This window comes from Neolamprologus multifasciatus, chromosome 19, assembly GCF_963576455.1.
Source record: "Neolamprologus multifasciatus chromosome 19, fNeoMul1.2, whole genome shotgun sequence".
NCBI lineage: Eukaryota > Metazoa > Chordata > Actinopteri > Cichliformes > Cichlidae > Neolamprologus > Neolamprologus multifasciatus.
The window spans coordinates 4,398,355-4,422,415 of NC_140457.1; the positions used below are offsets into that span (position 1 = coordinate 4,398,355).

At 41.8% G+C, this 24,061-nt stretch overlaps 1 protein-coding gene across 5 annotated transcripts in view; it reads right to left on the reverse strand.

Annotated features, from left to right (window-relative positions):
- Positions 1–24,061, reverse strand: part of bltp1 (bridge-like lipid transfer protein family member 1) — an 81,088-nt gene that overhangs the window by 21,507 nt on the left and 35,520 nt on the right. Inside the window, exons 42-71 of one of the 5 annotated variants that reach the window (XM_085143766.1) lie at positions 23,762–24,002; positions 23,384–23,532; positions 22,567–22,798; positions 21,953–22,102; positions 21,724–21,795; positions 18,689–18,873; positions 18,087–18,262; positions 17,367–17,958; positions 16,442–16,640; positions 15,814–16,077; positions 15,531–15,624; positions 14,433–14,483; positions 13,531–13,737; positions 12,262–12,497; positions 11,876–12,126; positions 11,639–11,744; positions 10,989–11,086; positions 10,686–10,874; positions 9,319–9,487; positions 7,173–7,384; positions 6,188–6,271; positions 4,802–5,000; positions 4,563–4,622; positions 4,171–4,397; positions 2,076–2,243; positions 1,470–1,600; positions 1,261–1,384; positions 1,003–1,115; positions 430–523; positions 97–150 (exon numbers count right to left, since the gene is read on the reverse strand). In XM_085143766.1, coding sequence (XP_084999892.1) covers positions 97–150; positions 430–523; positions 1,003–1,115; positions 1,261–1,384; positions 1,470–1,600; positions 2,076–2,243; positions 4,171–4,397; positions 4,563–4,622; positions 4,802–5,000; positions 6,188–6,271; positions 7,173–7,384; positions 9,319–9,487; positions 10,686–10,874; positions 10,989–11,086; positions 11,639–11,744; positions 11,876–12,126; positions 12,262–12,497; positions 13,531–13,737; positions 14,433–14,483; positions 15,531–15,624; positions 15,814–16,077; positions 16,442–16,640; positions 17,367–17,958; positions 18,087–18,262; positions 18,689–18,873; positions 21,724–21,795; positions 21,953–22,102; positions 22,567–22,798; positions 23,384–23,532; positions 23,762–24,002 — 5,127 coding nt within the window. The remainder of the gene's footprint in view (positions 1–96; positions 151–429; positions 524–1,002; positions 1,116–1,260; positions 1,385–1,469; positions 1,601–2,075; positions 2,244–4,170; positions 4,398–4,562; positions 4,623–4,801; positions 5,001–6,187; positions 6,272–7,172; positions 7,385–9,318; positions 9,488–10,685; positions 10,875–10,988; positions 11,087–11,638; positions 11,745–11,875; positions 12,127–12,261; positions 12,498–13,530; positions 13,738–14,432; positions 14,484–15,530; positions 15,625–15,813; positions 16,078–16,441; positions 16,641–17,366; positions 17,959–18,086; positions 18,263–18,688; positions 18,874–21,723; positions 21,796–21,952; positions 22,103–22,566; positions 22,799–23,383; positions 23,533–23,761; positions 24,003–24,061) is intronic. The other 4 variants (XM_085143768.1, XM_085143767.1, XM_085143769.1 and 1 more) reach the window with 4 other exon arrangements.

Here is a 24,061-nt window from a genome sequence, read left to right on the forward strand (position 1 = left end):
GTCAAGGTAATCACAGAGGAGAGGAGGAAACAGACGTTTTTGATCAGCGTTGGTTATGTATTTTCATTTTTTAAATTTTATTCTTGGACCATATACCTTGAATATATCTCCTGGACTGACTGCTGCAGACTCCAAAGCCTGATTATTAATCTTTAATTGGACAGAAGAGTTATTTTTAAAACAAGAGTTCATCCCTCTGTTTCTACTGCAACATACTGTACAAATCAGCTTTTACAGAAATCAGTTATGGTAACAAACAAACATGTAAATGATGGATGAGATGCAGATGATCGCATATAAAATTGCACAAAACTAAAAAAAACATAAAATATTGATTTGTTTGGAAATGCTTTAATTTATAAATAAATCAATTAAGAGGTACAATGCAATCTATTAATGTGCTACAGCGATGGATATCTGACAGCTTACCGTGTCCTGGATGTTGAAGGTGACCCGTGGTGCCGGAGAGGACACGTCCACACGGATATCTGGGAAATCTGCATCCACATCTCCGATTCTGGAACTGAAGCCAACAATGTGAGAATCTCATTTTTATTTGATTTAGTTTCAGAACATATGGCGTTTAATCAGCCAACACTTGTCAAAGCCCGGCCTGTTATTAGCACGATTCATTTCAAGTCATTGTTGAGCATCTGTTGACCCCTCCAGAGTAAATATTTTTCTCCTGTGAAAGGTCTGTGAACTGCCTGAATATCAATACTACATTAATCCTGAGATAATCTGCATAATTACTATAAACAAATGCAATGAGCACTTCCTCTTCACTACATTCTAATTTGTGAGTCACTCTGTCCCTCTTTGTCAGCAAGATAATGGGAAAATGTTTGAAAAACATAATGGCAGCAGCAGCAGCAGCAGCAGCAGAGAAGTGAGACAGAGGTCACATGGTCCTGTTTGTTTACAGTGAAGCTCCCTTAATGGTGTCATTTCTATGATAATCTGATACCAGGGAAGGTGCCTCCCGCTGCCCTCCTTTGTTACCTTTGTCTGTCCATCCTTTTTAGAGGTGGCCGGCCCGCTGCCGCTGAGATGCTTTTGGAGCGGTTGTAGCTTGGTTTGTAGCCAAGACCCCACTTATCCTTTAGAGAGGCCGCCTGGGAAAGAACAAACACAGCTAGAAACGGCTCCCTAAAAGGATAAATATGACCAACACCCTAGCATTAATTCATGCTATTTTAAGTTAAGGTGCTGTGGCGAATGCGCTTCTACTCGGGGAAGGTGAAGAGACGGGGGATTCACCCTCATGCTGGAGCGACGCAGCTTCTTTCTGACATCTCTCCTGATGTCTTTGACCGCCACAGACTCCAGCTGTTGATAGCGCTGGATCTCCTGATTGATGGTTCCTTCGCTGGCCCCCAGTTTCCTGCGTTCGTAAGAAGAGGACACGGCTAGTCGCTTAGTTGTTGCGACTCTTTAAACAGAACAGTTACAAAAAGCTGGAGTCTTACTTGAGGTCATCGATGACTTTGGCTTGCTCATTCAGTTCTCGGATGTCAACGACCCTTTTTGTGAACTTCCTCCCACGAGCATCAATTATCTGGTTTCCTGACACCATGGCCCTTCTGGGGTCAACCGCCTCCTGTTGCACCAAAGCAGGAAACCAAACACACACGGAAACACACAGATGTGGTTAAACTGATTGACAACTGTGACAAACTTTCTGATCAACAGATTGTGCGATAAGAATCCATCGTCCCGATGTCCCCGTGTCTGATTAAAAGGTGCATTTTTGTGATTCAATCATTAGAAGTTTATCTGTAGAATGATCCACACACCAGGAGCCATGTCACAAACAAGAGACACCACCACCACCACCACAACTCCTAGTGAAAGAAGGAAACAAAGCTTTATTGCCAAAGGGAATTATGGGCCACTAATCTACTTCTTTTCACCCATCATTGAAGCTTAATGAGGAAGGCAGTGGAAGCAAATAACACAGCTCAGAATTTTGGAATCCACAGCCTTCATCTCTTAAGTTCAGGTGCCTGAAATGTGACCTTGTAAGTGATTCAACCAGCCTGGAGAAAGGTTTAACACTGCGGGCGGCTACATACACAAGACCAGGAGAGGGGTCTTTGGGTTCTGCCACTGCCTGGTAGGCAAGGAGATGCACAGTTTAAGTAGTCGACGGGGACAGATATGCTCTGAGGCCTGGGGCTGAGGCCCAGGATGTGGTTTACCAGACGCTTCCTTAAGGTCAGCCGAGGGCTGAACTCTGGAGTCTGTAAATAACAGCAGGGACATGTGAATGGAAAGGTGGAACAACGGACAGACTGGGTCAGACTTTGCCTTCTGAAGTTTTTTTTAAATGCAAGCCAGGTAGGATTTGTTCAAACGGACTGATGCATTATTAAAGGAACAGTTCAACATTTTAGAAATCCACAAACACTATCCTGTCGACAGCACGATGAGAAGATATCGTAGATCTTACCTGCGACATCACAATGAACAGCAGCTGGTTAGCTTAGTTAAAGAGAATATAGGCAGTCCTAAAGAACCCAAACTAACACATTTTATCAGTTTGTTTAATCTGTGCAAAAACCAAAGAGGGAAAAAAAAAAAAAACGCAATTTGCTGTTTTACTGAAGGGACACGTGCCTGAGTGTTTCTTAGTTGGGAGCTGTGACCTCAATCTTGTGAGGCTGCTGGAAACCAGCAGAAACCCATAACAGCCCCCCAGACAACCCAAACCAATTTGTTTTAGAGGCAGCTTTAGTTATCAACACAGTCCCTGTTTTCAGTCTTTGCATCAAACTAAGGTAACAGCTGCTGCTGCAGTCTGTTATCTAATTTACATACACCACAGTGGTACTTATCTTCTCATATTAGCAACTGCAAAATAAGAGAATAGATGCATTTCCCCAAATGTTGAACTTCTTCTTCTGAACCTGCGATACTGACTAGTAGTAAACTCAACAGCTGAATATCCCCACTTCAGTTTAGAGTTTTTCTTTTCACAACTTTCAACACTGGAAATTAGGGGTGCAACGATACACAAAATCCACGGTTCGGTTTGATACTTTGGTGTCACGGTTCGATATTTTTTCGATACAAAAAAAATGTTCATGCCTTTTTAATTTGTCATTTATTAAAATTGTAAATATATATTTTAACTCAAAAGTACAGTTTTTAAATTTAATGTTGCTGAAACAACAAAGTAATAAAAATAAATCTATCTGATTGAGGAATCACTCATCTTTGGAAAAGAGAGTTTATTACAGAGAAATGGCTCTTTCCAAAATAAAAGCTATACTATACGCTTCTTCTGGGCTATATTCTCAGCAGCATATTAAACATATCAGGTCCCCATAAGGAGAATCATGTGCTAATGGCTGTCTAAATGACTCGGGTAAAGTTTGTAGCATGCGTGCTTGTTGTTTTTGTCTGCTTCCACTTGTCTTTGCACTAGGATGCTGTCGTAAATGTGCAGTCATATTCGTTGTGTTACCACTAGTGCTGTCAGCGTTAATCTGAAATGACGTTAACGCCACAACACGGCAAATCTCCGTTAACGAGCTACCGCAGATCGCCCTGTGTGTGGGGCTGGACAGCGTTAACACGTTAAGGAGCTAACTGCGCTAACGCACTAGTTCCCACCAATGTAACTGAGCATTGCGTGGCACATCCGACATACTGTTTTAATTTTGTCCATGACGTGCTTACCTTCAGGGTCATACGTCACATGAAAACCAAAATAGTTCCAAACGCCAGATCTGAATGAGGGTGGGGGAGGTTCAATTTGCCATGTTGCAACGAGAGCTTAGCTTCTGTCTCGCTAGCTTGCGCTGCGCTCAGTGAATCTGCGTTCGACTACTCCGCCTAGGCTGCACTGTCGAGCGCAGATCCACCGAGCGCTCAACACAGACAGCATCGTCAGAAGGACAGTTGATAAAATAAATTAAAAATTTTGTATTGTTCGATACATATGCGTATGGAACCGAAAGCACTGGATCTAACGGTTCAATATCGATATGAGTATTGTTGCACCCCTACTGGAAATATATATTTTTAGATATTTCCTGAGAACTTTCTAACTTAAAGGAGACCATCTGATCTGACTGATGCAACAGCTGCTCGTGTCTCGTTAAAGTCGGGCTGTGAACCAATTCAAACGAAACTGTAATAGAAACGAACTGAGCGGTGTCTGACCATGTGCGTGGTGGGTGACATGGAGTCGGTTTCGTCCTCATCTGAAAGGTCTGCCATGTTCACAGAGTTCAGATCGGCGATGTCGTCTATGTCCTCCTCGCCCGTCAGGGACGTCAGCGTGTTGCCCAGAGCGTTGAGGCGCTTGCCGATGTTGGGGTCCATGTGAACGGCGATTCCACACATCTTCCAAAGCACATTGAGAGTCCAGGTACCAGCGCTGCTGCTTTCTGTTTTGGTGAAAAGGAAGCCAGGAGTGAGAGGGAAAACAGTGGATGATGTTGGGAAAATTAATGCAATAAATAATACAATTTTCCACACAGTCTCAATATCATTGTGCAGCTCTAGGGTGTGATCTATATTTAATAGACCAGAGCACAGTTAAAAGAACTTGCCTGCAGAGGGCTGCCCTGTAGTCCTGGAACACACTTCATATGTACCGTCAGGGACTACACCTGCACACAGGTACATACAAACAAATATCTTTTATGATCTCTATAGAGACACACTGACAGTCTTCTTCTGCCCACTAGCTCACAAATCAAATGTGAACGGGCTCACGGAGTACAGAATTTGTATTTGAAATGGCTTTCTGCACTTAGATAAAAACATTTGCATAAACTGTGTCACTCACAAGCGTTCATGACGATGTCTCCCCGGACTTCAGGCTTCCAGTCGTCCCAGGAGGTCTCGAAGCCCTCGGCAAAGCGGATGCAGAAATTTTTGAAGTGTCCTTTACTCACCAGGGACTCGGAGGAGCAGGCGGTGATCAGTGTGCTCTCGATGGTCAGGACCAGCGCAGAGCCCGTGTCAAAATCTATGCTGTGATTGGCCTGGTGGAATGGCAGGGAGAAAGGTTACTCTGGCCTCAAGGGAGAGAGGAGAAGGGGGGAGAGCACAAGGAAAGACAAACCACCTCCATTTGTTTGGAAAAGGAAGCGTTGGCAACACTTCATTCTTTACAGCTGTCATCAACTTAACTAAATATTAAGAACAACAGCAGCATGCTTATTTCCAGCTCTAAACATTTTAGCTTGGACTCTAGATTATACAGGATTCACGGTACAAAACAAATAATCCTTTTTACATCTTCCTGGCCTCTGTATAGTCTGTCTCCACACAAGCTATTTGCACCCTCTCTTTAATGCATCTTTATTCTTATGGCCTTAAACTCACCAACAGAAGGTTTGAATGGCAGGTGAAAGAGTGGAGCCAGAGCTGTGTATCATAAAGACTGGGCAAAAAACTGGGCATCATAAAGACCCAAAAGGTCTGAAACCTTTTTGTTTGTTATTTTAGCATGTTTAATATTAAAGTCCACCTGAAAATAAGTCAAAAGCTTAACAAGACAGGTCCACTTTAAAACCTTCAAGGGAACAAGTTTAAGTGCTACTGACATAAATCTATCTCTGAGTGAAGTGTTGCCAAGCTCTTCAGTACATTTCAAGTTCAAATGCAGAAAATCAGTGATTAAAGAAGAAGAAACAAACAAAAACCCACACATCCAAATTACATGAATTTGATTAACCTGACATTAGTCCCAGAATAGCAGTCTGATCATCATCATTAGGAAAATACATATATCTGTATCTGAACTATTTACTAGCCCATTTCAATCAGCTGGATGAAAATAATCAGACCACAATTTTGGGGCAGCTATTACAAGATCCCAGATATAAGCCAATGCAAAATCCCACATGCATACAAGCGTAGAAGGAGCCCACCATGTGCAACACTGCACCTAACTATATTCTTGATCTAGTCTCGCATATAGAAACGTACGTAACTTAAAAGCACTCGCATAATCAATACTCTAACTTTTATTATGAAAACACACCTCAAACACCAGCCCGAGCTTCACTACTTGTTATGCCGCCGTTAGAGAAGCTTTTTTTAAAACCACAAAGCACCTATGATGCAGTGTACTGCAGTGTGACAGGTTTTATAGAAGAGCGTCACTCAGTATCAGTCAACACCTCACACAAAGCCATCCCAAGAGATGTAATAAACTTTTGGTTACTTTTCGTGCATTTCTTTGCTGGCCTGCTGAAGAGCTGGCCCCAGCCTCAGAGTTTGTGCCCTCCGTAACTGGTTCTTGTCCTCTCTATGGAAATAAGTGTAACATAACTGTCTGCATCTCAAATCTTTCCAATCCTAGCATGCAAAGCAGAATGAGGATAATTCAAACTATGATGAATGAGTACAGTAAAATATAGGACACCCAATATGCACATGCACATGTTGACTTAAAGTAACTGTGAGGAAGCCTGTCTGTTGGGACTGTATACAGATTTACAGCAATTGTTGAGGAAGCACTGACATAAGATGTGATAAGAGTAGCTCAACATCACTGAACAGTTCTTAAGGCTGTTAGTTTGGCATCAGTCTCACATGCCTGCAGACTGGTTGGTGTTGAGCTGGAAATCTCCCGAAGCCAGGGAAAAAATGTCTAACCAGTTAGCAAGTGTTTTTGCTGCAAGTTGCTGCAGCCTTCAAAGTAAAGACAGTGTCTTATGACTGTAACCAACATGTTTCAGCATAAACTAGTTTTACTTTGAAGGCAAGCAGTCTGCATTTCCAGTTTACCTGCTGCTACACTAGGTGAGTATTTGCAGACATAAGAAATCAATGTCTTCCATGAAAACTACTGCAGATTGTGGCATCTACTAGTGATCAGTGCACTAGTAGATTCATCAGTACATTCAAATTTGGCTGATCTGAAAAAAGCAACAGTGATGGAAACACGCCATAGAGCCACAAGAAGAACACCTTGTTGGGGATTTTTGTTTTTTATAACTTTTGAAAGTGTGTATTTCAAGTCAGCATATATTAAAACTATTTACAAAACAAAATAAGTTGTGCACTTTATATCCTAAACCTGCTTTCAAAGGATACAAAAAAAACACACCGAGCTTAAAAATATATAAGATTATTTATAAGAAAACAATCTAACGCTCAAAGGGACTGACCAATGACACTTGGCAGACTCAGTCATAGCATATTACCTGAGATGTGTTGGTAATTGGCAGGCAAATACCCAGGTCATTGACTGTCAGTTGCAGAAAGAGGGTGCTGAATGCCTGGGCGGAGGTCTGTTGAATGCCTGGCAGCTTATCCACCACTTCTTTTGTGGCCACGTGAATGTCCTTGTTGAGGGCCATACGCTGCTCATTCCAGTTGTCATATGCAGCTTTGTAGTTTAGCCAGAAGAGCACAGCTGCAGGAAAGCACAGAGGTGGGATGAATAAACATTAAATAAGATCTCACATGTCATTTAAGTAATTTAGATCAAATTTTGAGACGCTAAGGAACCAAAAACTCCAAATATGGATCTAAATAAGGAAAATCAGTTTTTCCCAGAGCATAAATAAAATCACACACCCATCCCACTTTACCCACCAGTGTTGGAATTGGCATCAAAGTGTGAAATAATGTTACACAGTATAAAACCTATACTTTATACTGTTGATTGTTCAGTGTTACCCAACAACATTAATAGGAACAGAAAGTCTTTCTCCAGTAATGTCACCTAAATATGTCAGCTACATGTCTGAGTCTTATTAAACCAGACTAATTAAGACTGACGGAGTCATCTTAACAGACAGACGTGTTTCTAAAATTTCTACAAAGTGTTTGATGGGTCAGATTATTCAGACACACTAACAATGAATAATGTATAATGTGAGTTTGACAAAATGTTAACAGGAGCTGAAGTTCAGCAGGTGCTTCCAGCTGTAGATGTTTTGAGTTTATTACATTAACTGCAACATCAGTTAGTAGCAGCGACTTTGAAACACATGGAAAAGAAGCAAAAACTTAATCACTTGGAACAAATTATCCCAGACAGGTTTGATAAGGATCCAACAACAAATTACACTGCGTTCTTTCCTCGCATAGTCACAGCTTTTAAGCTGTCACATCCATTTACTAAACTTTATTACACGTGTATATATAAACACACTGTCCCATAAATTCATAAAGGACATGCCCACTCTAATTACCAAAGTAACTTTAACAATAAATGTGCCACGTTAAGACTTCAAGCATAACGTATCACCTGCTGTACTGCATTATACATAATGAGGCTTCTGATCCTGGTTCAGTCAAGAAAGCTGTGAGAAACTTTGAACGTCAGAAAAATCATCACCTTTAACCCTTTAAGACCTACCATAGAACCAAGTCCACCAGAGCTTATATTATATGTTTACATGCTGTGGAGCCATTTTTGGGAGCATTTCAAGTTGCTATACATCAATAAAACCATTGTAATCCAGATTTTAATAATATGTATGCATTAAGTGCATAGTAATTACATAAATTGCAAAAAAGTGCAATAAACTACAAAAAAATTGAAAATCGTTTTTGTTTTTTTTTAACATATATTTCTAGTTAGAGAAATTTAAGAGGCTTATCCCTCAAAACTGTAAATACAAAAAAGTTGCACAAAATAGTTTCCCACCACAGGAAATTTATTTTAAGTGTCCTCATAGTTTTATTTTTGAAATACACCAATTTTTATATACTGCAGGAAAAACGAAAATAAATATTATAATGCAAATTTGCAAAAAAGCAGCATATGCATCAAAATAAACTATTTCCAGCAGTGCAATATGAGTCCTAAGCATCCCAGAAACGACACAGAAAGTCATAAAGTCAAACATAACTTTTAAAAACACCAGTATAGGCTCATGAGGCCCTGATGGTAAAAAACTACATTTCCGCAAAAATGACGTCACTTCCGGTTTCGGGCAGGACATGGCGGACATGTGAAAGTTCGCGCTGATGTCTATTCCAACATAGGAAGTGTTATGAACAGCTGATCGGATCGGCAAAGCGTGTTTCTGGAATATTATGTTTTTGTTGCTGCAAGTGCTTTTTATGCAGTTTTTGCAAAGCTATATGTGGAAGGAAACTGTGACCGATGACAAGCTGATGGCATAAGATGTAAGTACAACTCCTCCGGTTTCATATGCAAAAAAAACTTTTGCGCTAGCTTACGTGGTTGCAGTGTTACCGGGATTTAAAAATAGTTACGCAAAACAGAGCGTGCCCACTCTGACCGGTTTTAAAGGGTTAAACACAGATTAAATATCATGCAGCCCATGTTTTAAAAGACCTATACACCAAAGATAGACAAAAAGGAATCCTAACCTCTGTCGAATGCCACGGGCTGAGCGAAAACCACTGGCCTGTTGAGGGTGATGAGAACAGCCTCTTTGTCAGTGGATCCACTGATTTCCTCCTGCAGAGCATTCCGCAGACCGATCCGAGTTTGGAAGTATGCCACTTGGTGGAAATCCGAGCCAGCTTCTTCATACACCTTTAAAGTGAAAGTGAGAAAAGGAATCAAATAGTCATCTATTATCGTAGGATCTACTGTACAATATAAAGCGCCTTGAGGTGACTGTTGTTGTGATTTGGCATTATATAAATAAAATTGAATTGAATTGAATTGACTTGACTTGACTTCATCTGATACGATAAAGCACGGGACGAACAGGACCTGTTAAGAAGCAGGGCTGCCACGATTAGTCGACTAGTCACGATTACGTCGACTATCAAAATCGTCCACGACTGATTTAATAGTCGACGCCTCGTTTGAAGATTTGTAAGATCACAAAAGACGCATGAATAAGTAGTAGGATTTAAGAGTGTAATAACGGACTGAAACAGAAGATGGCAGCACTGCATGTACAAGGATGCCAGCTGCCGTTAAACCCCGAAGAAGAAGTAGCTCTGTCCCAGCTAGTTAGTTTTAATATTACTCTTATTATTCTTTCTGGGTCACAAAATAAACGTTTAGCATATTTTCAGGCGAGAATGTAGCTGTGTAAACCTCAAATATCTGCTCAGTTTATCAAGACACCACATATTTTCAAAAGCGCTCCGACGTTTTCGGAGACGTCTGTTACCCACTAGCTTGATAGCTAGCCGGGGGCTAGGCTCACAAGAGCCCGTGAGAACACCGGACTCTCGGCAAATCGTTTTCAAACCCACCGCTGTCTTTCGCTACTCCGGTAAAACATATATAAGTCACTTAGATAACTTAAAAATGTTATTGTTTGGCTTTTTTTAGTATTTTATTTGTGGGGTTTGGCTGAGATTAAAGTTATAGTTTTTACACAGCTGAATAAACATCAAGCAGACAGCTGATTATCAGAAGTGTGAGATGCTTGAGAATATACTCCGGTGTCCTGTTATATTTTAGATAGCAAGGAGTTTATTAAACTTCACCGAAACAACCTGCAGATTTCATTAAAATTTAATAAACTATCATCTTGTCTTTATTGTTAGTTAGCACATACCTTAAACACTTAAAGCTTTAAGCTAATGATAGTTATACAAGAGCAGATGCATGCTGGTGCAATAAGCTGTACGTCCAATGGATGCATGATCTGATTAGTAGTAGACTATCAAAAATAATCGTTTGTGGCAGCCCTATTAAGAAGTGAGGATTCTGTGTCTGTATGCTGAGTAAGACGCACTGCTCGTCAATACGTGCAGGATTTCATTTGTACCTGGTGTTTGACAATCTGTCCAAGGGCTAGGTTGAGGTCAACTTGACATTTTCCAAAGAGTTTCAGGTAACTGCTGCTGCCTCCAGCCTGAGCCTTGCACTGGATTCTGTTGGACAGCTCGAGCTCAATCAGGCCTGTCTCAAAACGCACGGCTCGCATGGAGGGAGTGGTTGCTGTCATCTGGATTCCCTGTGAACACGAAGACAACAATAAAATCTCCACAGAGAAAACTTTAACTGGTTTCATCCCTTCAAAACAACACAAAGCTTCTCCCAAAGCTGAAACAAACTGAACATCAGATACCTTGAACCTGAGGCTGAGAGAATAAAGCAGGATTTTGGGTTTGTCTGCATCTGTTGAGGTGTCGTGCTCATTCCAGAGTGGGATGGGTTGTTCTCCTCCTGGCAGAACAGAACACACACACCTTACAGGTCACTTCAGGTCACACACAAGCTGGATAAAACATAGCTGAAGTGTGGCAATGTGGACCAGGGGCAGATGTGCAAGTATTAATCTGCTGTAGTCTTCAATTGCAGTTTTTCCTCCTTAATGTGCCTCCATCGTTATTCTTTTCTCTAAAATGGCAAAAAAAAAACTACCACTACTCTTTCTGTTGGGCAATTATATCAATCAAGCCTGGTGAGCTTAACAAAATACTATCAATAATGTGGAAATAAGGGTGGATTTGTAGCCGCGCATCGGGCACTGATATTTGAGGAAAAACGATTTTTTATCAACTTAAGCAGCAGCTGTAGGATACAGAATGCTGTGGGGGAAAGCCAGATGTCTGAGATTAGATTAACTTTATTGATCCAAAGGGAAAGCTCGGCTGCTGCAGCAGCACATAGAGGATACATTACTGTAACGTGTTTGTGATTCTGGTAAGTCTCTAAAAATGTAAAAGATAATAATTAGAATAATAATAAAAAAACAGAAGGTTTACGTTACGGTACCTGACACTTTCTGAATGACCTCGTTCACTTCCTTCATGAAAACCTTCTGCAGAAAGACCAGGTGGTTGAGCAGGTCTGTGGTCAGGTTGTGCTCAAAAGAGCCAATCTGTGCACGGGAGAGGACAGCGAACACAAAGATCAGTTAGATGTTACAAATAACAAAACTTTAAAGATTTAAAATGCAGATTGTAAATCAACAGGCTTTTAGGTAAAGCACCTGCTGCTGTAACGTTTTACCTCAGCTACACATCGCAGGTAGTTGCCCTGCAGGTAGTTTCCTTGTTTTGCTGGGAAGTCGTCTGGCGCCCAGCCCTGGTCTGAGTGACTATCGTGATCCTCCATGATGTACTCTCCCGACATTGTAACCGGCGGCAGCGTGAGGCTGGCTGATGGCGACATAGTGTGCTGGGACATGTCCACCGGGGACACTTTTGATTGGAAGCAAAGTTTGTGGTTCGGCAACTCAAACGTGAAACTGGTTTGTGCTCCTAAAGACAAGTTGGTGAGAGAAGGAATATCATGACTCATTAACCTCAGCAAATTGGTACAAGAGGCCGGGAGGAAAACGATCATTTTAAATAAATATCATTGCAGGAGTTTGCATCAGATATATTTTCACACACCCGTCATGCCGTGGCTCTTCATGCGGCCCATCTTGTACTCTGCTTTCAGTGATGGGAGCAGGGCTGCGCCAATGGTGATGCCATCCATCATGGCGCTGAACTTGAGGACAATGGGCTTCTTCTCCAGGCCTTCGGGAAGCTGAGGGAACTCGTTGGCCTCGACAGGGGTCTGGTTGATGCTGGATGCTTTGTCAGAGGGTTGCGGGGTGGGGGTGTCCTCCCTATTAGGAGGTTGGCTGTTAAAAAACGTAAAAACAATTACTCATGAGGTCAGGATTGCTACTTTAGCCGCAACTTTGGCTTTTAAAGTATTACATAGCCTTAATCCCACTTACATCCATCAACTTCTTTACCGCCTTTTAAATCCCTTCTTAAACGTTCTTTTACTGCGAGCCGTTAATGAATGTTTGATATGTGTTTATAAATGCCGCCTTGTTCCCCAATGCCCCGTTTGATTCTCTTTATAATCTCCTCGTGTTAATATTTCTGTTTTTCTTTCAGATGATTTAATTACTTCCATAGGATGAGACTTTATCAGTATTCCACTTTTGAACAGAGTTTATGTTTATTATTATGTGTGCTGTGTCGTCAGGAGGGTGGCTGGCTGTGTGGGTTTCCTCCCACAGTCAGAAATGTCCATGTTAATTTAAACTGATGATTCTAAATTGGCCGCCAGTGTGTGGGTAGATAAAGTGCTTAAGTAGAAAGTAAAGTGTTTTATAAATGTGTGTGGAAATCACTCTGATTGGTCAGTGAGGCTAGAAAAGTGCTACATAGTTACATGTTCAAGTGATGATGTAATATGTTAATGTCTGGACTGGATTTGGGAAGCAGCGCCTCCGATTTATCCACAAAGCCTTATGAGGTAAACTGCGTTGAAGGAAGCTGCACATGGAAAAGTCACTGCTAATGCTTTGATTCAGTTATGTGTGTTATTTTTCAGAACTCTGCAGATACCGACTTCCATTCCAGCGAAAATCAAATTATAGACAAGTTCTTTAATACCCAAAGCACACCTACAACTCTATAAATATATTAACATAATTCAGCATATTACCATGGAAACAGACCACACACAGGTTTTAAAGGCAGCGACATTGTGGACCTGCTGTAGTAACGTGTCTGTTTAGTAGACATTACGAACTGAATGAGTAAACATTACACTTCAGAGACAGCATGGTGGATTCATTTATGGGCTCAAGTTGAGCACATTTTGAAATTGATTACTTTGAAGTGGGAACAAAAGCTGAATAGGTGAAGCAGACGTACGCATTGGAAGGCTGGCGGATGAGGTCGGAGATTTGCTTGGAGAGCTGATGGGAGCTGCGGACCATCATACTGTGCAGGGTAGCCGGGTGTTGGGGGATGTTGATCATGATGGCCCCCACTTTGAAGACAGCGGCGTTGTTGGTCTTCAGGCCCCGCTGGGCGCTGTACAAGGCTTGAGACTTGGCGATGTTGCATTTGACCACCGTTCTGTAAACACGGAGGAAACCGGGATAAGCAAGGCAAAAAAAATGCAATCATAGAGAAGATGTGGACTTATGAATGAAGGTGGGGTTAGACACCAAACAGTGAAACACCATGCAAATTCAGGACTGCAATTATTTGTGTGTGCGTTTTTGTTTTTTGTTTTTTTAGGGACGTAATGAGAAGTTATGGTAGTGACGCTATGAATGAATAACAAAGAATGCATGGTCTGCAAGCCTGGCTGGCTCAGCTAAAGGAAAATGATATCGCGTGGACTAAATATTAATAGACTGCAGTGTTTTATCAGATTGATGACATTAGAAGAGAACATGATAGATAATGAGGCACTATTTTTTGGCTTCAGCGTCTCAAATATTTCGTTTTTCTGCTTCTCACTGATACAAAGAGATACTGCACTGACTCGCTTTTATTTTTCTGATATTTTATAGAAAAAAGTGAGATGAGAAAGAAATCAGATGATTTTATGTTTTGGGGAAGAAGAAAACAAAGTCAGCAACAACAATCCACAGGTGTTTAGCCAGTGGCTGTTGCTCCATTTGCACAAACTTAATGGGGACAGATCTGTGTAAATGCTCACTGAAAACAGATGTAAACAGGTGACTGAAACAAATGATGGATGTACATTTAAGGAAGTTATGCTTTTGGTTTAATGAGTCCCCTAAAAGGCAGCATAAACATACAGAAACTCTTGTTTAGCAGTGCTGGTGGGAGATGTTGGGAAATCCTCCAGTCTAGGCAAGTAGTAGGAAGGGAAAGCAAATTAAAAAAGAAGAAGAAGAAGAAAGTGTAAAATAATTTGAGAAACTTGAAGGTCAGAGCAATTTTTCACATTAAATGTACTGTTAAAAAGTTCAGACGTTATTTATGATAAGGCTCTGGATTAACAAAGCAGTTAAAACACAAAGATGAGCTCAGGCAGCTCAGAGAACCAGAGCTGAACATACTCATAATTAAACTGCATCTAGGAGGCAACACTAAAACAACTTCTGACAAGCCACCGATATGTCAGACGCCATCGTTTTGTTTTACTTCTGCACTGGGACCTGCTGTCTTCGCACATTGTTTTCGCTTGAGTCAAAAGGACAAGAGCCAAAATAAGCAATCACAGTAACAACTCGAAAATGCTACTGTCTTGGCCACATAAATCTAAAAACAGGCAGAGTGTGCAGGTACATTACGGAAACAGTATTACGTCTCAGTTTTATTTTCACAGTGGGAGGATTTCTTAAGTAAGCCATCTATTTATGTAATAAACTGAATCAAAACAGTGTGGAGACACACCGGCCTGTCTAAAAGCATAAATACAAGGCTTGCAACCTGATTAGGTTGGCTACCTTTTGAGGAAATTGCTTGCAGTAAAAAGAAAACATAATAAAATTAACTGGCTGGACAGGAGCCTGTAAATAGTTCTCACTGAGCACTAACACAACCAGGGCTTTTAAAGGTGTTTATGGAGTTTTTGCTTAAACACTCAATCAACTTTTTAGATAAGAGTAAAGTACATTTTGCAAAAGTTGTTCACTTTACAAAATTGTGATTAAGAAATAAAAAAAACGACACATTTTTAAAGAAAACATTCAAACTAATAGAAAAGAAAAACACTACCACCTGCTGAATTATTAAAAAAGAAAAAAAAAACATTAATGAGAGAGAGTGAGGATCAATACAGTTTAGATTAGACAGGAACAAAGCGCTTCGATTAAAATGCTTTGTTTCTTTTTAAATAGCTGCTAAAATATTTAACCGACAGTCTGAACAGAAGGAAAGTTTGCACGTACTGAATGTCAGGAGTTATCCCCTCCAGCAGAACGATGTTTACCCCTCCTATGTGAGCCGATGCGCACGTCTCTGTCATCTTCTGGTGCAGAATATCTGCAGGCACAACAACAACACCAAAAAGAGATCAGATCAAACAAACCAAACTTCTACTGACCAGGAACTTCCCTTTTTTTGCACACCTGCATCGATCTACTTTGGGACTTTCTAAAGTTTCATATCGGATCTTTCCTACCATAAAAAAAGATGGAAAAATCATTATCTGTGTCAATATCCCTGCCTAACCTTTCATCTTCTCCTTCAGGGTGAAACTTCCATGTATCTTCTTCAGTTCTGCTTCCATGGTCAGCCCGCCGATGTCCGCCTCCAGGTGTGTGCGGTTCACCATGCCGATGCCGAACACGATGAGCGTGACGTGCTGAGGCTCGGAGCTCACAAGGCTGCGTCGCCTTCCACCCGCACCGGGAGGCTTGCTGGGCGTGTTGGGGTCCTGCTGCTCATTCTCAAATATCACTTTACAGAACGGCTCTGAGGTGTGACGTCCCGTCTCTGCGAATTTAGATTTACACGTTACATTAAAAACTGCTTCTGTACTTTCACTTATAAAAACGGTGATGACAGATGCACCACTTTTTTTTTTTAATTAAATTGGGAAAGTTTATCCTCCCACTCCGAAGGAATGGTCACTACTTCATAGCCTCCTCTGTTACAGCAGTAAAATATTCTAGTAGGATAAACTGACAGTCACAAACAGGAGAAATGAATGAGTCGGTCAGATTTGCAGAGCATAGTGTGCAGATTATAAGACAGTAACAACCTCTAAAAATAAAGCGAAGAGTAAAGCGGAATGAAAAAGGCACAGTTAAGCTAAACAACTGAAATGTGGAACTGGATGCTGGAAGCTTTTTTCCACCTGAAAGGCAGTTCTCCGGGGAGCTTTTCTCCAGGATGCCAGTGGGATCGGAGATGAGGGAGTAGAAGTTGAGCAGCTTGTACATGTTCTGCCAACATTCTGCTGATGGCTCGCTCTGCTCTGACACCGTGATGGAGTCCGAGTCATCCATCTGGATCGCCATGTGGTCGGCCACGTCACGGGACCCTTTCCGTGACACCTGAGGGCATTACGCAATATTCCAGATTATGAAACAGAAAGTAGACGTGCCGCAATATGCATCGTGGGGCTGAAGGGTAAATAAACAGGCCTGCTGACTCATTCCTTATTTTATTACCCCGTTGTTTACTCTGACAGTATAGTTATGATGCGGTAAGCTGTCACGACAGAGCCACTTAATGAAAGCTGAAAACAGACACTTGTGAAATAAGTGTCAGGGAGGTGACTCGGTTATTTCAGGAGAGTTTCCTAAGAGTGGAAAATACTTCAAATGTATCTCATACATCATTTACTTTAATAAAAATCTCATTTAAAAGTGCTTAGTGCCTCAAACTTCGAAGCTCATTTTCCAACTTCTGAAACTTTCACCAAGTCAAACATGTTTGCAAGAAGATTTCTAAAGTTGAAAACTCAGAGCTGAGCAAAAAAAGATTTCTTACTGAAACATCACAGATGTGTTTAAGATACTACTGTGTGTTCTGAGAAAATCCTATAATCTACTGGCTCCCTCTAGGGTTTGTGTGGAGGAAATGTCAGCTGCTGAGTGAATTTAGTGATTCTACTGGTCTGGACAGGTGCGCCTCACAGAACCGTTGAACAGGCACAAAGGAACTACAAGACTTTAGAGGTTTTCATTTCATAAATTGCACAAAGTCTTCATTATGTTTGGCTCCTCAAAATATACACATTACTTTCTATCCATTGTGTTATTTATTATCGTCGTTACCTTGGAGGTGCGTCTTTCTGAGCGTCCGAGGGAGCTGCGTCCTCTCGGCTCCCTTCTTCCCAGCGTGTCCATGCCCGATGGAGGTCCGTTTGGAGGTAAACCACCAGCATTTGCGGCTCCCCCTCCTGATCCTCCCCCTCCACCCACTCCTCTCTTGCTCTTCAGAGTTTGGGTTCCGCTGCGGCCCGCCCCGTTCAGGCTTCCACGGGAGCTGCGGCTGAAGTCCGACGACCTGAAGTGGCGATACGGCCGCGCCTTGAAGGTGGGCGTCGGGGAGGCCGAGCCGGCGGTGTAGCGGCTCAGCTTGATGTCGGTCTGCGTGGCCTTGATATCATCGATCATGGTGCTGAACTGGTGGATGAGGCGCACCAGGGCCATGTCGACGCGCTGGCTGATGGCCTGGCAGGCTGTAGTGAAGTCACAGTGGAATGTATTGTAGTGGCGGCGGTTGAGGTCGTGGAAGGAGAGCGGGGCTGCGGTGGGGCCCTGAGGAGCGCTGGTTGACTTCTCCATCACCACGGCATTCACGCTGAAAGTCTCAATCAGCAACGCTGGCTTGAACTCAAGGGGAGGCACGTTCACCATGCCTTGCCTTAATATAGAAGAAGCACAAAGGGTTAGCAGATAATTTCATTAAGAGAAGAAACCAATGAAAAAGGCTTAAAAAGCCAAAAAGCAGGGAGGGGTAATGCAACATGTCGTGTTTTAGGACAGTTTTACCTCCTGGATCGCTTGTTTTTGCGCTCCTTGGAGGTATCAGAGTCGGCAATGTCTGCTCTGAGGCACTCGAGGTTGCCGGAAAAAGACAGGTGCTCTCCAAAATACATCTTATAGCTAAGCGGAGTGGTATCTTGGGCCTGGATGCCTGTGTAGCTCAGCAAAGGCTTAAAAACAACCTGAGGGGATGAAAACAGACGATCAACGCACAGAAAAGAAGATATTTTTGTAGAGGCTTAACTAAAAGCTTTCTATCCGTCTGACATCTGCGTATGAAATCTAAATAAAACGGTGAGATAAGGAAATGGAAAGCCGAACGTATGAGACAGGTGACATTTATATTAACACAGAATGATTCCTTATCAACAGACCCGCTGGATATTCAGCTTTTCTAACTCGATAAACAAATCGGACTAATTGCAAATCAGTGTGAATTAAGCCCGCATTAGCTTTTATCTGCTTTAATGGCATCAACATAAAAGCCTCATTTAAAAACCAATTTCTGAAGCAGTTCTAAAACTTATCAGTGAGCAGCAGATATCACATAAACTGCCTGACTAATTCATGGCTAATTATAAAGTGTAAAAACAGATTTAGAGACAAACCTGAGCATCAGCCAGCTGAACAGCAGCTGGACACTGGTTCCCCTCTTCAATGTCGGCCATGTCGTCCTGGCTCGTGCTGTGCTGGGAATGCTGGGAGTGGGTCCCGTCGAGGGTGTTCTGGTCACTGGACAGCACCGTGTTGAAATCTGAGGCCGAAGGGATGGTGGGCAGGTTACACGTCCCACCTGAGGGTGTTTAACGCAGGTTTAGGATCCACGTGGATTAAGAAAAGGCGGCACACGTACAAGCAGCAGTGAGAGAGCAGAGCACTTCACCAGCTCCTCGTAAAAAACATGTTGGAAAGAATTACAGACAGCAAGAGAGAACGTTAAGTGGAACTTTACAGCCATTTAATGCACAATTTGCAACTGTAAACAGCCACATCACACTTCCTTAATTTGTTTGTGAGGAACTGCTGCAGCTAATTTGCTGTGCTGTCATTGGCTCACACTTGGGTGACTACATAACGACGAACTTAATCATCTTTGGCACAAATCCGATCATTACACACTTACAAATGTATCCACAATTGCGAAGGTAACAAATGTTTTTCGGTCATTTGCATGGCTGATTCCAAGTAATAAACTGCTGTTAAGAGAGAGTGAAACAAAATGCAGAGTGCCGCAGTTTGTAGCTTAGAAGATGAGTGGGAGCACGGGGTAACAGAGCGAGGGATAGAGCGGCGGTGTGAGGAATAAGAGAAATATCAGGTCACTAAACTGAGAGTGTGTTTGGCAGGAAAGCACCAGTGAGGAAACAACATGAGAGGCTAGACTTCAAGACTCACAAAACAAAAAGGAGTCGTAGTACCACATAAAAATAGAATAGTAATAATAATCCTTTAATTGTCCCACAAGGAGAAATTTGGTCTTTAGGATGTGAAGGTTTTGAAAATACCTGAAATGGCACCAGTGGTACAGCTAAAAGAGAAGACACACTGGAGGCAAAGCGTCTGTCTGTATCTTATATATAACTGTTATACGGATTCATCTTGGCACACCTGGATTACAGCCCCTTATTTTTATTTTATTTTATTTTTTGTTTCACACATGGTACAGCAGTAATTCATTTCCCATACACAACCTTCCTTTCAATTAAAGTAACACTGTTTCCATGCATGAAAAGGAGCAGGAAGAAGAATAAATTCTTATTGACACCTGCCCCCTATCTGTGATAATACAAGTAGGCAACCAAAATTACACTCTGACAATATTCTGCACATAACAAAACAAAACAAAGCAAACAAAACAATATACTCAACAATGAGCAATACCACTAAATCTCAAACTAAAAGGATCATTTTTCTACAATTAAATTCTATTATTTTCAACTTCTTCATATTGGTTTATCATTTTATTCTTATAGCAGATTTTAAATTGAGAAACATTTGTACAACACTTAAGATGATCACTGAGAGAATTCCAGTTTCTTATGCCTGTGACTGTTGGACACATTTGCCTTTGCGTGGTTCGAGCAAACCGGTGCTTAAAATAAAACCTCCTTCTGCCGTCCCCATTTTCTGAACACAATACAAATAAACTTTGTAACTTAAGAGGTAGGGTTTTATTTTTTGCCCTAAACATAATAGTTAAAGTCTGTAATTTCACTATGTCTTCTAGTTTTAATAATTTCGATTTTATAAACAAACTATTAGTGTGTTCTCTATATTTAACATTATGCATAATAAGAATCGCTCTCTTCTGTAATAAATATAATGGTTTCATATTAGTCACTTATGTATTCCCCCATACTTCAACACAATAACTCAGATAGGGTAGAAACAATGAAAAATACAATATTCTCATTGTCTTGTAATCTAATATATATCTTACATTACCCAGGATATAAATACGTTTAGCCAACTTTTTTTTAACATGTTCAATGTGTGATTTCCATGTTAACTTGTCATCCACTATTATCTACCTGAACGGAGGCATCGTTACATCCTTCCTCAGTAAAAATCTTTACACCGGCTCCTACTACATCCATCCGAGGACGCTTTTTAGTCGAATCACTGACATTTCAGTCCTAAATGTGTTCTGGACTTTTAGACAATGATGAATTCACACTGACCAAGTGGATGTTGCGTGCCCAGGCAGCATTTTAATCTAAACCACACAGAGCGAGAACACAACTGACTTGGATATCTTTTGTGTGCTACATGTAAGAAATGGCAACAGGGGCCTGGGCCCCGACTTGTTTTTCTGATACGATCCAGAATTCAGGTGTGAGAACAGTTTGAGAGGCTTATAAGAACCAGACTAAACACAAGAAGAGACTAGCATGATGATTTTAAATTAATCACTCTAATTGGTGGGAATTCACAACTTTGGAGAGGCAAGAAGACAGTAAAGCCTGATGGAGCTTTTAAGAGAACAACGACTCGTTCATATAAGATCACGGAGGCCATGTCTTCCACCCTCATCCAAATATAGGTCACATCTGGCTTAAAAAAACCAAAAGACAAAACAAAACAAACAAAAAAAACCCAAACAGCCAGAAATTCAGAGCTGAGGCTTCAGAAACTGTGTAGAGCCTTTCCTCATTTCATTTTAGTCTCCAATAGCATGCCATACTTTTGTAAAACAAACTGGTTTCTGTCTTTTTTTTACGAATTTTGCAGACTTTTGTGCTAATTTTGCAAATCGTGCAAAACAAACAAAAAAAAAAGGCGACGCAATTTCCAATTTTCTTTCATTGCAATAAATCAAAAATATCTCTCTAGTATATATGAAGGTGGTCTGGATGGCTAACAAACTAATGGGGGGAATCAAAGGAGCTTGCAAAGAAAAGCGTCTGGACTTCTTTAAGTTGCTTGAAGACGCTGAAGAAGCTTCTCGGATGAGAGGTGAAACGTCTTCAAGCAACTTAAAGAAGTCCAGACGCTTTTCTTTGCAAGCTCCTTTGACTACAATGACCTGGGTGACTGAGAACCTTCACAGACATAATGGGGGGGAATCACAAACTAGCTGCTAGTCAGCTAATTAGTTCAACAACACCATCAGCACAGCACTCAGTGACTACTTAGCCCTGACCTCCTTCTGGACTGTTATCTGGCAGCGGTTGGTACTGGTAGCAGGGGTTGACAGAAGAACCCAGTGAGGCTACTGAAACAACATTACAGAAAACTTTGAACTGTTACCGCAAGAGTGAATATGCTAATAATCGTTTTATCTATTCCAACATCATCATAACAAAAATGCATAAAATAGAGCATTATATAGCAAAACAAAATCATCCTCCATTAAGCTCATGGTGTCTCACCTGTCTGTAGACTGTTGTGCTGGGAGCGGTTGACCGGAGACTCCTGGACTCCAGCCCCCGTCTTGTTGCTCACAGCGTTGGACATCCAGTTGTAAAAGCTGACAGAGGAGGGCTCCGACAGCAGCGGGTGCTCAGTCAGCATGTCTGTCCCTAAACAAGGAGAGATTGAGAGTATGTTGCATCACGGAACAGACTACAAAAACCTCGATATTACACTTGGATTGACTGCTGTTCATGCATAATTCATCTTTTACAGTCAGCACGTGGATAATGCGTATAAGGAGATGTTTCCACACTTTTCACACCTTAAAAACATATTCTAATCTATTTTTTACAGCTTTTATTTCTCATCTTTGTCCTTCTTGGGTTTAAGTGCAAATCTCTCTCTCTACACATTTGTTCACAGTGAGCTGGTGGCGGATTTAAGAGCACGCTGCAGCTTATTCATTACTGACATTGCTGAACAGCAGAGGTCACTGTTGGAACAGAAATGCAACTAGATTGTTTGAAGCTGTGATGAAAATCAAGTTCGAGCTAATGATCGACTTTTACCAGAACCTTCCCCATACTGCAGTTAGCAGCGGTCCAACAAAATAGCAGTCGAGCGTGAGCACCTGTGCGAGTGAGCGAGCTGCTCTTGGTTGCGGTGGCGGCAGACGGCTCGTTCCTCTGGGGCGTGCCCTCCAGCAGATTGTGCAGACTCCGAAAGCTGCCCGTCAGGTTGCTCAGAAGGCTCTCCTTCCTGGGGCTGTCCTTGGCTGGCAGGCCTGCGCGGCTCACATGGGCGGGTGAGTCAGCTGCTGTGTCACCGCTGGTGTAGCTCAGCGACTGGTAGGGATGCGAACCCTGGGTATGACAAATGTACAGATTGCTGAGAGGAGTTTGTGTTCACACTATATCATTTTTTTTCTCAAGCTGCCAGAGCCCGTTCAGGTTCAGCGACAGGTGGGATAAACTTCGTCTGGCAACATTATGAACATGGCTGAACCTAAAGCTGAGGTAATACTTTTTAGACAAAAGAGCCGAGTTGTCTAAAAAAAATAAATAAATACTGTATAAACACATCACACTTTAATTTAGGAGAGAGGAAAATGTCATCTCGTCACTCAGCTCTAATCCCTCCTGGCTTTCCAAAATCAGAATCACCTTCATACCACAGCCAAGACAGCACAATCAGTCTGCAGTGGAGAGCTACTACCTTTGCAAAGTGTTTATGTAAACCAGACTATCGTTATGCAACCTTGGGTTTTGAAATGTTAGAAAAAATAAAACCAAAAAACAATGACTCTTTTCATCCAACTGACAATTCAAACGTGTGAAATCCACAATCTCTGAAGATTTTTTTCATTACAAAAAAGCACGTCCATCTGTTGTGCCATCTTTACAGCCTGCTTTGTATACGAATGCATGACATAAAACCGAAACTCATACCTTTATTCTGAGCACAGACTCGTTGTGTGTATGCGACTTGGAAAGCTTCCTCATGATCTCCACTCCGCTCACAGGACCAGAGTTGGCTTCCTTCGGTGGGGGGCGGCTACATGCTACCTCCAGCAACATCGTGTGTTCACTCACTGTGGCTTAAAAATAACAACACAAAATAAAACTCTGAAAAAAAAAAATCCTTTAAAGAGGCTGAACAGTCTGTCACTCAACCCCAGAGCTCCTTTCAGCAAACTAGTGGTATCAGTCTATAACACATCTTTGCAAACACTGACAAAGTAAAGGTCAAGAGTTTCACAGCCCATCTGTGGCAGCAGATGGGTGCCTCGCAATATTATTAGCACTGTGAAAGCTGTAGTTTCCCACCTGCATCGAATTCAAATTCAGCTCCGTCCGCGCTGGTGTCACTCTGCAGAGCAGCTCCATTGTCCAGTCCCAAAGTTGTGTCACCCTGGTTCTGCTGAGGCTCCTTGGGTTTGGTAAGCTGGTTGGGCCTCATCAGACCAATAGCCTTGAAACCCTGAGTTACCACAATGAATTTCATCCACTGCCTGGCCAATGCTACCAAACCTTTCTTTAGAGTGACCAGGGCTGGAACCCCATCATTCTGGGGTAAAAGGAGAGGAGAGATCAGCACAGATTCATTTAAATAATGCAGAGAAGACA